General features: G+C 39.8%; 1 protein-coding gene across 3 annotated transcripts in view; it reads right to left on the minus strand.

Moving 5' to 3' along the window:
* The window catches only part of si (sucrase-isomaltase), a 185,206-nt gene that overhangs the window by 135,333 nt on the left and 32,712 nt on the right, over positions 1-17,161 (minus strand). For all 3 annotated transcript variants that reach the window (XM_073041017.1, XM_073041016.1, XM_073041015.1), the window contains 5 exons: positions 16,892-17,038; positions 16,391-16,482; positions 9,344-9,464; positions 9,133-9,242; positions 7,394-7,545 (listed from right to left, as the gene is read on the minus strand). In XM_073041017.1, the coding sequence (XP_072897118.1) occupies positions 7,394-7,545; positions 9,133-9,242; positions 9,344-9,464; positions 16,391-16,482; positions 16,892-17,018 (602 nt within the window). In that variant the 5' untranslated portion in view covers positions 17,019-17,038. The remainder of the gene's footprint in view (positions 1-7,393; positions 7,546-9,132; positions 9,243-9,343; positions 9,465-16,390; positions 16,483-16,891; positions 17,039-17,161) is intronic.

The following is a 17,161-nucleotide window of genomic DNA, read 5'->3' on the forward strand; positions in this document are numbered from 1 at the left end:
CTGGCTAAAGAAATTCATCCACATCTCCATTCTAAAAGGATGCCTTTCTATTCTGAGGCTGTGTCCTCTGGTCATAGACTTCCCCACCATAAGAAACATCCTTTCCACATCCACTCTATCAAGGCCTTTCAATGTCCAATAGGTTTCAATGAGGGCACCCTCATTCTTCTGAATTCCAGTGAGCAGAGGCCCAGAGCCGTCAAATGCTCCTCATATGACAAGTCTTTTAATCCCAGAATCATTTTCATGAACGTCCATTGAACCCTCTCCAATACCAGCACATCCTTTATTAGATAAGGAGCCCAAAACTGCTCACAACACTCCAGTGAGGCCTCACGAGTGCTTCAACATTCCAACATTGCTTTCATATTCTAGTCCTCTTGAAATGAATGCTAACATTGCATTTGCCTTCCTCACCACTGACTGCAAATTAACCTTCAAGGTATCATGCACAAGGACTCCCAAGTTCCTTTGCACTTCAGATGTTTGAATTTTCTCTTCATTCAGAAAATAATCTACCCTTGTATTTCTTCTACCAAAGTGCGTGACCAAACACATCCCAACTTAGTATTCTGTCTGCCACTTCTTTGCCTTTTCTCTTAATCTGACTAAGTCTTTCTTTAGCCTCTCTACCTCCATAAGATTGTCATCCAAGTCATTGATATAGATCATAAAAAGAAGCGGTCCCAAGATAGACCCGTGGAACATCACTATTCACCCACAGCCAACAAAAAAGGCTCCCACTCTTTGCTTCCTGCCATTCAGCCACTGCTTTATCCATGCTAGTATCTTCCCTGTAATACCATGGGGTTTTAACTTCTTAAGCAGTCTCATTGTGACATCTTGTCAAAGGCCTTCAACATCAACCAATTCTCCTTTGTCTATACTGCTTGTATATTTCTTCAAAGAATTCCAACACATTTGCCAGGCAAGATTTTCCTTTGAGGAAACCATGCTAACTATGGGCTATTTTATCATGAGTGTTCAACTACTCCAAAACCACATCCTGAACAATCAACTCCAATATCTTCCCAATCACTTAGGTCAGACTAACTGGCCTATAATTTCCTTTCTTCTGTCTCTCTCCCTTCTTGAAAAGTGGAGTGATATTTGTAATTTTCCTTTCATCTAGAACAATGTCAGAAGCAATCGATTCTTGAAAGGTCATTTACTAATGTCTCTGCAATCTCTGCAGCCATCACTTTCAGAACTCTGTGGTGTACACCATCTGGTCCAGGTGACTTATCTACCTTCTGACCTTTCAGTTTCCCAAGAACCTTCAGTCTAGTTTGATAACTTCACACACTTCATGACCTTGACACATTAAACTTCCACCATACTGCTAGTTTTTTTCCACTGTGCAGACTGATGCAAAATACTTATTCAGTTCCTCCGCCATTTCCTTTTCCCCATTACTACCTTTCCAGCATCATTTTCCACTGATCCAATATCTACTCTCGCTTCTCTTTTACTGTTTATATATCTGAGAAACTTTTGGTATCCTCTTTATTAGTGGCTTGCTTACAATGTTTCAGGGCCAGATCCTTCAGCAGGATGAGAGAAAAAGAAAGATGAGAAGTAGATTTTAAATGGGGGGGGGGGGGGGAGAGAGAGAGAGAGTGATAGGTGAAACCAGGAGGAGGGATGAAGTAAAGAGATGGGAAGTTGATTGGTGAAAGAGATACAAGGCTGGAGAAGGGGGAGTCTGATAGAATAGAAGGCCATGGAAGAAAGAAGAGAGGAGAGGAGCAGCAGAGGGAGGTGATGGGTGGGCAACGAGATAACGTGAGAGAGGGAAAAAGATATGGGGACTGGTGAAATTACCAAAAGTTCAAGAGATTGACTGTCATCAGGTCGGAGGCTACACAGGCGGAATACAAGGTGTTGCTCCTCCAACCTGAGTGTGGCCACCTCGCAACAGTAGAGGAGGCCACGGATAGGCATATCAGAATGGGAATGGGAGGTGAAATTAAAAATGGGTGGCCACTGGGAAATACTGCTTCTTCTGGTGGACTGAGCATAGGTGCTCAGTCATGCGGTCTCCCAATTGATGTTGGGTCTCACTGAAATTCAGGAGGTCACACTGGGAGCACCGGATACAATAAATGACCCCAACAAGCTCATAGGTGAAGTGTCACCTCATCTGGAAGGACTGTTTGGGGCCCTGAATGGTAGTGAGGGAGGAGCTGCAGGGGCAGATGTAGCACTTGTTCTGCTTGCATGGATAATTGTCAGGAAGGAGATCAGTGGGGAGGGACAAATGGACAAGGGAGATGCACAGGGAGCGATCCCTACAGAAAGCAGATAGTTGGGGGGGGGGAGGGAAAGATGTGCTTGGTGCTGGAATCTAATTGGAGATGGCAGAAGTTCTGAAGAATTATTTGCTGGATGCAGAGGCTGGTGGGGTGGCAGGTGAGGACAAGAGGAGCCATATCCCTGGTGGGGTGGCGGGAGGATGGGACGAGGGCAGTCATGCACGAAATGAAAGAGATGTGGTTGAGGGCAGCGCTGATGGTGGAGGAAGGGAAGCCCCTTTCTTTGAAGGAGGAGGACATCTCCTTCATTCTGGAATGAAAAGCCTCATCCTGAGAGCAGTTGTGGCAGAGATGGAGGAATTGGAGAGAAGAGGATGGCATTTTTACTAGTAACGGGGTTTGAAGAGGTATAGTCCAGGTAGCTGTGAGAGTTAGTGGGTTTGTTGTAGACATCAGTAGATAAGCTGTCTCCAGGGATACAGAAAGAGAGGTCAAGAAACAGAAGGGAGGTGTCGGAAATGGACCAGCTAAGTTTGAGAGCAGGATGAAATTTGGAGGCAACGTTGATGAAGGAAGTGGGGGGAGGGGTTGGCAGATGTGCTTGGTGGTGTGATCTCGTTGGAGATGGCAGAAATTGCGGAGAATTATGCAATTATGTGCTGGACTAGGAGGATGGTGGGGTGGTAGCTGAAGACAATAGGAGCCCTATCCTTGATAGAGTGGCCGGTTGATGGGGTGAGAACAACCATGTGTGAGATGGAAGAAACGCGGTTGAGGGCAATGTTGATGGTTGAGGAAGGGAAGCCCCTCTCTTTGAAGAAGGAGGACTATTTGTGAATGAAAAGCCTCATCCTGAGAGCAGATACAGCGGAGATGGTGGAATTGAAAGAAGAGGATGGCATTTTTACAAGTAACAGGGTGGGAGGAGGTATAATCCAGGTAGCTGTTAGAGTCCGTGAGTTTATAATAGACATCAGTAAATAAGCTGTCTCCAGAAAGAGAGACAGACAGATCGAGAAAGGGGAGGGAGGTGTTGGAAATGGACCAGGCAAATTTGAGGGCAGGCACCCTGCAATCTCATCTCTCTCAGGTACAACCGGCAGCTCCTGGCTCATGGAAACATAGAAAACCTACAGCACAATACAGGCCCTTTGGCCCACAAAGATGTGCCAAACATGTCCCTACCTTAGAACTATCTAGGGTTTACCCTTAGCCCTCTATTTTTCTAAGTTCCATGTAGCCATCCAGGAGTCTCTTAAAAGACCCTATCGTATCCGCCTCCACCACAGTCGCCAGCAGACCATTCCACGCACTCACCACTCTCTGCGTAAAAAACTTACCCCTGACATCTCCTCTGTACCTACTTCCAAGCACCTTAAAACTATGCCCTCTCGTGCTAGCCATTTTAGCCCTGGGGAAAAGCCTCTGACTATTCACATGATCAATGCCTCTCATTATTTTGTACACCTCTATCAGGTCACCTCTCATCCTTCATTGCTCCAAGAATAAAAGGCCGAGTTCACTCAACCTATTCTCATAAGGCATGCTCCCCAAACCAGGCAACATCCTTGTAAATCTCCTCTGCACCCTTTCTATGGTTTCCATGTCGTTCCTATAGTGAGGAGACCAGAATGAGCACTGTACTTCAAGTGGGGTCTGACCAGGGTCCTATATAGCTGCAATATTACCTCTCAGCTCCTAAACTCAATCCCACGATTGAGGCCAATGCACCATATGCCTTCTTAAACACAGAGTCAACCTGTGTAGCAGCTTTGAGTGTCCTATGAACTCGGACCCCAAGATCCCTCTGATCCTCCACACTGCCAACAGTCTTGCCATTAATGCTATGTTCTGCCATATTTGACCTACCAAAATGAACCACCTCACATATCTGGGTTGAACTCCATCTGCCACTTCTTAGCCCAGTTTTGCATCCTATCAATGTCCCATACTCCACACTATCCATAACACCCCCGACCTTTGTGTCATCAGCAGATTTACTAACCCATCGCTCCACTTCCTCATCCAGGTCATTTATAAAAATCACAAAGAGTAGGGGTCCCAGAACAGATCCCTGAGGCACACCACTGGTCACTGGCCTCCATGCAGAATATGACCCGTCTGCAATCACTCTTTGGCTTCTGTGGGCAAGCAAGTTCTGGATCCACAAAGCAATGTCCCCTTGGATCCCATGCCTCCTTACTTTCTCAATAAGCCTTGCACGGGGTACCTTATCAAACGCCTTGCTGAAATCCATATACACTATATCTACGGCTTTACCTTCATCAATGTGCTTAGTCACATCCTCAAAAAAAATTCAGTCAGGCCTGTAAGGCATGACCTGCCTTTAACAAAGCTATGCTGATTATTCCTAATCATATTATGCCTCTCCAAATGTTCATAAATCCTGCCTCTCAGGATTTTCTCCATCAACTTACCAACCACTGAAGTAAGACTCACTGGCCTATAATTTCCTGGGCTATCCCTACTCCCTTTCTTGAATAAGGGAACAATATCCGCAACCCTCCAATCCTCCGGAACCCCTCCCATCCTCATTGATGATGCAAAGATCATTGCCAGAGGCTCAGCAATCTCCTCCCTCGCTTGTCACAGTAGCCTGGGGTACACCCCATCTGGTCCCAGTGACTTATCCAACTTGATGCTTTCCAAAAACTCCAGCACATCCTCTTTCTTAATATGTAAATTCTCAAGCTTTTCAGTCCACTGCAAGTCATCCCTACAATCGCCTCGGAGACTCCATCTTCCTCTCACCCTATCCTCCCGCCACCCTACCAGGGATAGGGTTCCTCTTGTCCTCGTCTCACCACCACCCTCCACGTGCAGCACATAATTCTCCACAACTTCCATCTCCAATGAAATCCCATCACCAGGTACATCTTCTTCCCATCCCCCGCCCACTTTCTGCTTTCCACAGGGATCGCTTCCTACGGGACTCCCGTGTCCACTCGGCCCTCCCCACTGATCTCCCTACTGACATTTATCCTTGCAAGTGGAACAATGGCTACACCTGCCCTTCACCTCCACTCTCACTACCATTCAGGCCCCAAACAAGTCCTTCCAGCTGAGCCGACACGTCACCTTAGAGTCTGTAGGGGTCATGTACTGTATCCGCTGCTTCCAGTGTGGCCTTGGGAAATCGGTAAGGCCCGACATAGATTAGGAGACCGCTTTGCCAAGCACCTACGCTCTGTCTGCCAGAAGAAGTGGGATCTCCCAGTGACCACTCCTTTTTAATTCCACTTGCCACTCCCATTCCAATATGTCTATCCATAGATGGGCCTAGCCTGCTGAGTTCCTCCAGCATTCTTGTTTGCCACAAAAGCTCTTTAAGTTTTAACGTAGGTATGAGTAAAGAAATTCTGGATCTTGAGGGAACGTGCTAAACAGGGAAAGGGGTGGTAGGTAAATTACAAGGTATTAATCAGCAACTAGGGACAGTAGATTGGGCAAGTCTACATTTGGCATGTTGGAGTCATCACAAAGTCCTCCAGTCTTTCCTTTGGATCTTGCACAATGACTTCACTATTAATTGTATATTCACTAAAAATAAATTTCTAAAAACTGTCTAATCAACTGATTGGATCACATTGTTTCACTTTCTTTTGTGCAAAGTTCATTGACATTTTTAAGGGTGGTAATGAGTGCTATTAATACAGCAGAGAATAAATTGAGTACAGAAAAGAAGCATTTTAATTAGAACGTCTAGTCTTCCACTTGTGAAAAACTCCATTTTAATTACTGGAAATTGCTGAAAACTATACTGAACATTTTATTAGTTTCAATTGAGTATGCTAATTAGTTTTTTAAACCTTCTCATAATGCCTGTGTGCCTGAGATAAACAAGCTCATTTAAAGAGCCTTTAAAAACAAGTATAATTGGTGGAAATATGTCATGCTGATTACTTAGATACAAGAACAAAGCCAGTTTTTTAAAATCAGAGCTGTTTTCCTGCATGTTCTTTTATTTTAAATCAGCATTAAAGATAATTTAAAATGCATCTTTCCCTTGTGCTGCCTGGGCCAATATCAACAAGATTTCTGTTTTGAAATTAATATAAACTAATGGACCTTCCAGACTTTGTGGTGTAGCACCTCATTTAAACCATTAGTAAATATTAATTTGTGTGAAATGGTTTACATTCCTCAACTCCAGCATAGCTGATAAGGTTACAAATAAGCGTGCTGTTTTTAAAACCTTCTAAAATATTAACTTAAAAGAAATTTCTGTCTTTAGAATCTTCCATGATCGGCTTTTAGAGTTTATAATCTGGTAAAATACATCTTACCATTTATCTTACATCATTATTGCAATTGAAGTATTTGCTAAATGACCGTCATGTTAACTTGTGATGCAGATATGCTGTATATTTTGCAAAGAAGGAAAACTGTCAGATTGTTTATGGAGGAATAAGACAATGTTCCACGTTGAAGAATAGTGACAGGAGATTACTTTGGGGTGTGCTTGGTCTTAATGAGAGGACAATATCATTTAACATTATTGTTTCAGAGAAAAGCTTGCAAGACATGGGTTTGTTTTAAATTGGGAGGGATTTGTTGGGTACAAATTTAAAAGTCATGCAAGACAAAGGCCTGGAAAACTTTTAAAAACAAGAGGTTCTGCAGATGCCAGAAATGCAGTCACACACACAAAATGCTGGAGGAACTTAGCAGGTCAGGCAGCATCTATGGAGAGAAATAAATAGTTGATGTTTTGGGTCTAAACCCTTCACAAATGCTGTTTCACCTGCTGAGTTCCTCTAGCACTTTGTGTGCATTACCCTGTGAAGCTTTTGCTCTTCATAGAGGGTTAATGCTGTGAGTTTAAAATAAAGTTAAAGGAAGTACGAGCAGAGAAATTGTAAGTGGAGAATGAATGAGGGACAATATAGAAGATAACACATACAGATAGGTGGAGCTTTGTAAAAGAAACCAGAGTCACTGCACTTTTGAATCTGTGATTGATTAACTTTATAACATAGAAACATTTGTATAAAATTTATTACCACTATGCAATATAATTTTTATTAGCACTAAATAAAAGACAAGAAATGTCGCGTGTGTGTTAATAACAGACTATGCCAAAAATTGTTAATCATATTTGTAAAGAAATTGCTTACAAAATGGTTCCGCTGGACTTTCTCCTGACCACAATTCCAACAGGATGTTGGTTAAGTTCAACTTGGTAATTAGGATTTGACACTGCAGGGCCTTTAAATGGTTTGATATTTTCATGTGCAACCTCAAACCGCTGTTTGTTAGCATCTGTAATCTTTGTATGACAGTCAACAAAATAGAATTGCATATTAGTGGGACAAATTAAAGGGATGTCCAAAACAAAGCTATTCACTGAGATAGCAATCTAATAACAAAACTGAGGTTAGTATACAAAACTTTTAGTTAATGGTTTTAGTATTGTTTTGTTGATATTTAGGCTTAAATGGTAGAGTGAAAAAATTGGTATTGCAACCGATTGCACTATATTTTGATCAAATACATATTCATGGACATCCATTAAGATCAAGTCAAAGGAAAGCCTGTTTACCATTGTTAAAATAAGCATGTCCCGACAAACTAGAAACATTATTTAAGACCGTAAGACATAGGAGCAGAATTAGGCCATTTGAGCCTCGAGACTTTTCCAGCATTTGATCCTGTCTGGTACATTGCCCCCATCAAGCCCATTCTCCTACCTGTAATCTTTGACATCATTACAGATCAAGAGCTTATTACTCTCTGTTTTAAATACATACAATGAGTTGGCCTCCACAGTCATATGAGGCAATGAAATTTACAGGTTCAACACTTTTGCTAAATAAGTTCCTCTTAATCTCTGTTCTGAAGGGACAGCCTTCTATCCTGAGCCGATGTCCTCTAGCCCTACACCCCCCACTATAGGAAACAGCCTTTCCAAGTCCACTCTATCTAGACCTTTCAATATTCGGTAGACTTCAATGAGATCCTCTCTCATTCTTCTAAACTCCAGCGAGTATAAGATCAGAGTCATCTACTGCTCTTTGTCCATTCACACTTTCATTTCTGGGATCATTTTCATAAACTTCCACTGGATCTTCTCCAAAGCCAGCTGATCCTTTCTTAAATAAAGGGCCCAAACTGCTCAGAACTCCAAGAATAGACAGATCAAATGCCTTTCAAAGCCTCAGCGTTACATTCTTGGTTTTATATTCTCGTCCTCTCGACATGAATGGTAACATTCCATTTACTTTACTTACAATGACACAACCTGCAAGTTAACCTTTAGGGAATTCTGCACAAGGACTCCCAAATTCCTATACACCTCTGATTTCTGAATTCACTCACCATTTAGCAATTAGTCTATGCCTTTATTTGTTCTGCCAAAGTGTGTAACAATATACTTCCTGACACCATATTCCATCTGCTACTTTTTGCCCATTATCCTAATCTGTCAAAGTCCTTCTGCAGACTCCCTGCTTCCTCAACACTACTGGCTGCTCCACCTATCTTTGTATCGTCCGCAAACTTGACGACAAAGCCATCAATTCCTTCATCCTGATCATTAGCATAATTTGTAAAGTAGCAGACCCAAATGCCACCTCCTGTGGAACTCTTCTAGTCACAGCCAATCAGAAAAAGCTACCTGTATTCCAACTCCTTGCCTTCAGCCGGAAAGAGAATCAGGTTTAATATCTGTGATATATGTTGGGAAATTTGTTTTCTTTGCCAGTCAGCCAATCTTCTGTTCATGCTAGTATCCGACTATGAAACAACTAAAACCTACATTAAAAGAATGCTGCACGGGGCAATCATTAGATAGTTATAATAAAAGGTTGGTAACAAGAAGCAATGGGGATTCAATTCTCTACAAAAGCATGCCAACCTTGAATCGAAAGCGATTTTCTGTCTGCATTTCCGCAGTTAATAGCAATCTTTCAATATTCTTTCCATAAAAAGAGGGGGAATGCAATCGATACAACTGAGCTTCAAATCCTGTATCAAAATAATATCCTGATTAAATGGGCTCATTAGTAAAATCAATCATATCTTGTAATAAAAGCAGATAAGCCAAACATTTCAGCCGTGCTTCCGACCTGTTGAGGTTTCCTTTTGACCGTTCTGCAATGCGTATCCAACATTCGAAGCAAAATAACACCATGGGCCACTTCCTGTTGTCACTGGTTTCCAGCAGCATCCTCGGGCTTCACATTTTTCCTGTGGAAATGATAATGGAAGAGGGGCTAGGCCAGAGTTCAGTGCAGAAACAACAGAATTGCGAGTGACACTCATTATTATGTATGTGGAAAATCAAATAGCAAACTAAAAAGTAATAAACAATACTAAAACTGAATGCAAGCATAGAGTTCAATAAAAGGTTAGATTATTGCCTTCATCATTCTCTGCAAGCATTGAGGAAAGAAAAGCGTGCAGTCTGGTGAGAAGGGTTGATGGGTGTAAGAAGAAGAAAATGCTGGAAAAAATACATCAAGTCAACATCTGTGCAAAGGCAAATAGAATTAATGTTCAGTCTAAAATTTTAACTCAGTTTGTCTATTCATAGGTACTGAATGATCAACTAAGTGCTTTCATCATTTTTATTTTTGTTTATATTATGCTATCTGGTTCATTGACGACCTTCAAGGAAGATATCTGTCATCTTTGCCCAATTTAGCCTATATGTAATTCCAGTCACACTTTCATCTAGCTTCTCAATTCAAGGGGTAAAAAGGACAATATATGATGGCATTTCCAGTGACCCCACATTCCATGATGAGAAAAAATGTTGCTTTTATTTACATTGGCTACAAGCATGTCATAATTATCTTGAAACAATTATTTAGCTAGGCAGTCAGATACAATTATTATTACAATAATCAGTTTATATAATTCTCATCAGCTTTGTTGGGTTCATTTGAAAATTCGGTAAATATAATTCTGCAGTTTGCTGCAGGTTAAATCACAATATTTGATTTTCCCCATGTTTGAGTTGATTGTTGCAGTTCGGTTTTTCTGACCTGCTTTTCCTTGCCTTACTGAACAGAAAACAATTTTTACACTTGCATGGAAAGCTTCATACTTCACTAATTTAATTTCTTAATGGATGAATCTAGAAATGAATAGGATAATGATGCATAGAACACAGCTGCTATGAAAAATAATTCTGCAAATTGAATCTATGTTCTGCAACCATTAAAACTGCTAAAAGGGTGAGGTGGCTTAAACACAGAAATGATACTGAAGAACTAATGCCGACAGTCAGCAGTCATCTGGCTGCTCTCTGCTATGTGTTGATAGTTTCATTGTCACCTCGGAACACAGAGCAGTCTCAGGGCAGTAGGGAAGCTATTGAGCCAAATCTTAAAAAAAGCATTAAAGATCTCTGACCAAATAACAGTACAGATTAAAAGAAAACAGCAGCTTGCACAATGATGCACTTCTTGTCTGGTCCAATATAGTCGCTGTTACAATTTTTATTTCATTTAAAATTCATTCTTGTCATATTGTCGTAATATTTAATGACATTCCTTCAATTTCAAGTGGCCAAAATACCAAGACTGTACTTCTATCACAACGTGTGTGCAGCAGTGAAGCTGTATTTTTTCAGTCTCAAGAAAGCTGAAATAATAATCAAGAGTCTTCATTCAATCTGACATCAAAGTATCAGCATGAAATAGGCAGTTTTACACTATTTGGAAATGTTAACCTCATTTTCCCAATGTATCCGTTGTCACATCCTCTCCATACTAGATGAGTCCTAATTACATTTACCAGTTATCTGCTTTCTAATTAAATTCATTTCATTTTTTTGTCAGTTAGTTTATGGACTATATTTTCTCAGTGTCACCTTGTGGATATACAGTGTTCCTTGGGTTGTTTACCTTTTATGTCTAATTGTTTGTCTTTGGACTTACTCTGCATTTTAATTTTGTTCTGCAGGTATCATGGAGGTTGTTATGCTCTGTATTTCTCACTTTTATTCAATTTAGCATAATTTAATTAGCATAGTACAGGTCCACAATCCCTTATCTGAAATCCTTGGGGCCAGTTGCATTTCGGATTTCAGAATCTCTCCTTACTGGTTCCAGGACCCCCCGTGGATACCAAAAAACATGTATGCTCAAGTCCCTTATTTAATCTGTCTCAGTGTGGGTGGACTTTAGGACCCAGCTGAGCTCCAGACCTATGCACGTCCTCCCGTATACTTTAAATCATCTCTAGATTACTTATAATACCTAATACAATGTAGATGCTATGTAAATAGTTGTTATACAGTATTGTTTAGGGAATAATGACAAGAAAAATATTTTATTTCCAACAAAAACATTCAATAAAACATAAAAATATACAACTTCAAACGAACCAAATCAAACACATGGCAAGTGACTTATTGGAATAAATGTAGAACATCACTGTCGCTATAAAACTTCAGTAACTTGTCTTTCTGTTTCTTTAAATCATATACAGGGGTAGTTCCAACACCATATTCTTCAGTAAGACATCGCACAGACACACCACGATCAAGCTTCTGCAATAATTCCTCTTTCTGCGTTATTGATAATGATAGGTGCTTCCTTCTCTTTTTCCCATTGTTACCCAAAGGGGTATCTGCAGCTCTTTTTGACATTTTCACAGTGAAATTAAACACAAAGTCAACAGTGAACATAAAATATCAGCGAACAGCAAATGCACGTGTAACCAGTACGAGCGCTGAGCCACAACTGACGTCTGGCGGCCTCTGCTAGTGCTGCCATGTCACACCTGAGTGACGTCAGCTGTTGGTGATATCAACTCGGTTTTCGGAGCCTTCTGGATTTCAGAATTTCGGATAAGGGATGTAGACCTGTACATTCAATTTCTTGCATTCCTACGTGCTCTGGGGTATATTTCAGGGGAACATGCCAACCCCTCTTTGCTTTGTTTCTGTGGTTCCTTATCTGGTGAAACTCAGACCAAGTTCAAAGTATCACGAGTGATTTCAGTTCATCAGGATTCTGTTAGTTTTGCTGGTTCATTTCAGTGATCTATCTTTAGTTTTGAGTTGCCAAAGTCTCTATGATTCCTGCACTTGACGTCATTAGTTAACCCTACACAAATGTTATCTAGACTTCAGCATAGGTACAAGGTGCAGAAGCAGCCAATTAATGAAACATTGAACAAAGTCATTATGGAGCTTTTACTCAACATGCACTTATTGTTTTATGATCAAAATATGCAATATATAACCATAACTGCATCATAATCTATATTGGGTAAAGTTTTCTAATGATAAAAGGATTGTAAAATTGTGATATTAAGAAGTTATATTTTGCTCATAAAAATGCAATGCTGCAAACAGTCAGTGTCCAAGGAAAGAGAAAAATTCATTAAATTTTCAAATCTAAGATCCTTCATCAGAGCCATTTCTGATGAAGGAAATCATTCTTGAAATATTGACACAATTGCTTTTTCCACAGATGCTGCCTATCCCACAGAGTAATTCCAGTGTTTTCTGTTATTATTGTAGATTTCTTACAATTGTAGTTCTTTTAAAATTTCAAAATTAAGTTTAATGAAAACACATGTAAGAGTAATATTTCCTTTGCTTACAGCATTGGGTCAAGAATATCAGATCATAATTACTGGTTCCATGTACCTTGGATAGCAGAGGTTGATTATTTTATTCCTATAAGTTGCAGATCTATCTGTTGTTCCTTTATTTGTCCCATTGTAACTGCCCTTTCCTATGTACACAAGTTCAGCCAAATAGCCTGTTTCTGTACAATCCAAAATTCAGGATGATGAGAATGAAATCTGAAAGGGGCAGGAAGTTAGGGGGCAGGACTGGTCAGGTGTGAAAAGTAGTAAGAAAACAAAATTCAGACCAAAGAAGCTTGAGGATATGCATTTAAGAACGACAATTACAGCAATGATAAATTGAATGATACAAAAAAATGCTAAGCAGTTAGTTCCGGAGATGCATGACTGTTGAAATCTTATGGGTAGCAAGCTATAAAAATGTAAGAGAAGGAAGGCTATTTGTGAACTGTTGGATACATCAGTTGGGCTATAACTAAAGTAATGCAAACAGGTCAAATCTCTTTACAGGAAATAAATAAGGGGGGATTTAAAGCAAATGTTGTTAGTAGTGGAAAAAAATCAGTTCTGAAACACTAGAAAGGGGATGTTTTCCTTGTCATGGAGAAATTGGAGGAAAGAGAGGAGATTTAATTGAAGCATAAATAAACTGAGAGGACTGGACAGAATGAACAGGAAGGACCTCCTTTTCTTACCCAGGAAGGCCAATACTTAAATTAACTGGTAGTAAGATTGAAGAGGAGCTTTCAATTTCTTTTCCCTCACCAAAGTATGGTATGTGTCACTTCTTGAAAAGGTAAAGGCAGAATCCCTCAATACTTTTGAAAAATGGCTGGACAACTACTTGGGGAACTTTACATATAGCTGTGAAGTGACGAGCTGACTTTTTTCTATTTGTTATTATTCTGTGACTCAATGAAATTGAAAAATGTATATAATTGTAATTATTTCTTTCAGTATACAATATTTTTATATTGTTGACAGATTCATAAAAATAGTTGTTGGGAATTACACAAGTATGCTAAATGTGTAAGTCGTCAAACAGTACATCTGATTAGCAAAGAGAAAGTCTAAATATTTTGTCAAAAATACAATGGAGCAATAAGATCAGAAGAAATATTAAAATCCATTCCATCTGGGGCTCTTATTTACCTTCATTAAGTGTTTCAATGAGATAATATATCATAAACATGAAGGATCTTCAGATGCTGGAAATCTAGAATAACACACACAGAGTGCTGGAGGAGCTCAGCAGGTCAGGCAGCATCTACTATATTGATAGGAATAGAGTCAACAGTTACAGGCTGAGACCTTTCATCACAGGATGAAAGAAAAGAGGAAAAAGCCAGAATAATCTAATAGGAGAGGAGAGTGGACCATGGCAGAAAGGGAGGAAGGGGTGACAGCAGATAAAGGTGATAGGCAGGTTAGGAGAATGGAAGAAGAGAGAATGGAAAGGATGGAGAAATTACCAGAAATTTGAGAAATTATAGATTATCCAAATAGAATTTGAGGTGTTGCTCCTCCAGCCTGAGTGTGGTCTCATCATGGCAGTAGGGGCATACCTGTACATGCCGGAAAGGGAATGGGGGTTGGCTTTTAATTAGTTGGTAACCACAAACTCCTGCTTGTTGTAGATAGAGCAAAGGTGCTGAACAAAGCAGTCCCCCAATCGGACTAACAGGTGAAATGTGGCCTCACCTGGAAGGACTGTTTGGGGCCCTCTGTGGAGGTGAGGAAAGAAGTGAATGGGCAGGAAAAACACTCCTTCTGCTTGCAGAGATAAGCACCAGGTGGGAAATCAAGATTCAAGATTCTTTAATGTCATAAGGAGAATGAAATAATTGCTATTTAGGATTTGATGCACAACAAAAAAATGCTCAAGAATAACACAATAATAATAATAATAACAACAACAATAATAAAATATATAATAAATGTAAATACACAAGATAGCTTATATACATAGACTGTGTGTATGCCCATGAAGTGACAGTAGGCTGTACATAAGGTGACTGATAGGAAATAATGTGGAGTTAATGTGTGGAGGTGTTGATCTGTCTTACTACTTGGGGAAAGTAACTGTTTTTGAGTCTGGTGGTTCTGGCATGGATGCAACATAGCCTCCTCCCTGATGGGACAAACATTCCATGAACAGCGTGTGTGGGATCCTTCGTGATGTTACTGGCCCTTTCCTGGCACCTTTCTGTATATACTGTATGTCCCTGAGGCCAGCAGGCTGGTGCCAGTGATGCGCTGGGCAGTTTTGACAAGCTGTTGTAGAGCTTCCCAGTCTCTGCAGTGCAGTTTCCACACCAAGCAGAGATGCAGCGGGTTAAATTACTCTCTACTGCGCACCTGCAGAATGACATGAGTATGGATGTGCAAAGTCCTGCTCTCTTCAGCATCCTCATAAAGCAGAGGTGTGGGCAAGCTTTCCTGACTGTAAAATGTGTTCTGGGACCATGATGAGCACTCCCAGGAGTTTAAAACTGCCTGCAGTTTCTACAGTTGTGTTGCCGACTTAAAGGGAGGAAGAGAGTGGTGGAGTCGTTCTGAAGCGCAGAGTCAGTAGGGAGGGATGAACGGACAGGAATTCACACAGAGAGTGATCCCTGCAGAAAGCGGAAGGTGGGTGGGGGTAGATAAAAATGTGTTCGGTGGTAGGGTCCTGTTAAAGATGGCGGAAATTGAGTAGAATGGGAATGTATTTTATTTCATATCCTAAGCCTTGGCCTGACATTTCATCAAGCACTATCACTTCTTAAAAGCTATGTCAAAATTCAAAAAACCCTGTCATTTCTCACAAAGCTCTACAATTTCTCACCAACCACTGTCAATCCTTACCACTGTCAACTGTCAGCCATGCTGTGTGAACTTCACTACTGTCAACCCCACCTAGCAAAGTAATTTCTCACCACAATGCCATCCCTCATCTATCACAGCATTTCCATATTAATTCCAAGAATTTGCGCACAATTTGAAAAAAACTATGTTGTATCTTTACTCTAATTTCATATAAATATCTTCATTATTATCAGTTGACACAGGAAAATCACACTGAAATCTACAACAAGGTCATTAGTATTCCAAGCACTATCAATCTTACCTGCTCCCATCATCAACTGCTACTGACATAAAAGGAACTTGTAAGCTTTAAAACAGCCATTCTTCAGTGAATATGTGACACCATCAGATATTCATTTATTTATGAATCAGAACCAGGAGAAATATTACTTTCAGATCTGGATTTAAAGTGAAAGATTAGCTATCTGCAATGAAAATAGATTTCAAATATCTCACTTGTATCTGTATAATAAAATGTTATACATTGCCTTTTAGATAATGTGGCATTAATGTACATCAAAGAAAGGAAACATTAACCTCAAGCATGTCTAGATATAAATATTCACTTCCAACATCAGTGAATCATTTCTGGCTAGATCCATCAAGATCTAATAATAATTGCTAGGGCTTGCAATTTTAAAGGGTACATTACTAATTTCGTGTCTTGCACAATATCAAATGACATCCTTGTGGACAACAATTTCACAATTTAAACCAACCTTTGAAGCTCCATCTTCTGAAAAGCAGTTTATTCTATCATTATCTTGGATGGAGTATGGACAATAAGCAATGAAAGTCGTGTTTGTCTTTTCTGTGAAAGTACAGAGATTGAGCAACATGAAAATCAGCAAAAGTAATGAATCTTAAAATGTTTAACAAAAGAGATCATCATGGTTTTAAATAGAATTAATTGACAATAATTAAAGAGTTGGTAAACAAATCTCATCAAGATTGAAATCCTAATTTTATTTTTCACATCAGAGATGAATTAGTTTTTCAACTAGAATTAAAATATAGATGTTGTAGAATTATACCTGACAATATATAATGTAAATCTATTAATGTATTTTAAAATCCATCTTTGAATAGTACTCACAAAAATTCATCCTTCCTTTAAAGTTTAGACACACTTTTCTCATTGTACAGCTGTTTTATTATAAGACGTTAGTTGATAAAACTAAATGATTAAAAATAGAAAATATGCATTGTTGTATTTTTACCTTCAGGAATACTGTCAGGTTGTGATTCAGTAGCTAAGACTGCGACTAAAGCAATGGCCACAATAGCTACCAAAACGAATAAAACAATGAGCAGTATTTCCAAACTAGAGAACTTTCTTCTTGCCATTTGTCAGTAGAAAAAGAAACCTAGCAAGGAAATAAATGAGAACACGTTATAACATTCTGACATTTACGTAGAGAGCAGAGGCACATTTTAATCAAGAAGGTTGATAAAGGGAGGTGAAAAAATGTTCACCTCCCTTTATCCAC

Source organism: Hemitrygon akajei, chromosome 3, assembly GCF_048418815.1.
Source record: "Hemitrygon akajei chromosome 3, sHemAka1.3, whole genome shotgun sequence".
Lineage (NCBI taxonomy): Eukaryota > Metazoa > Chordata > Chondrichthyes > Myliobatiformes > Dasyatidae > Hemitrygon > Hemitrygon akajei.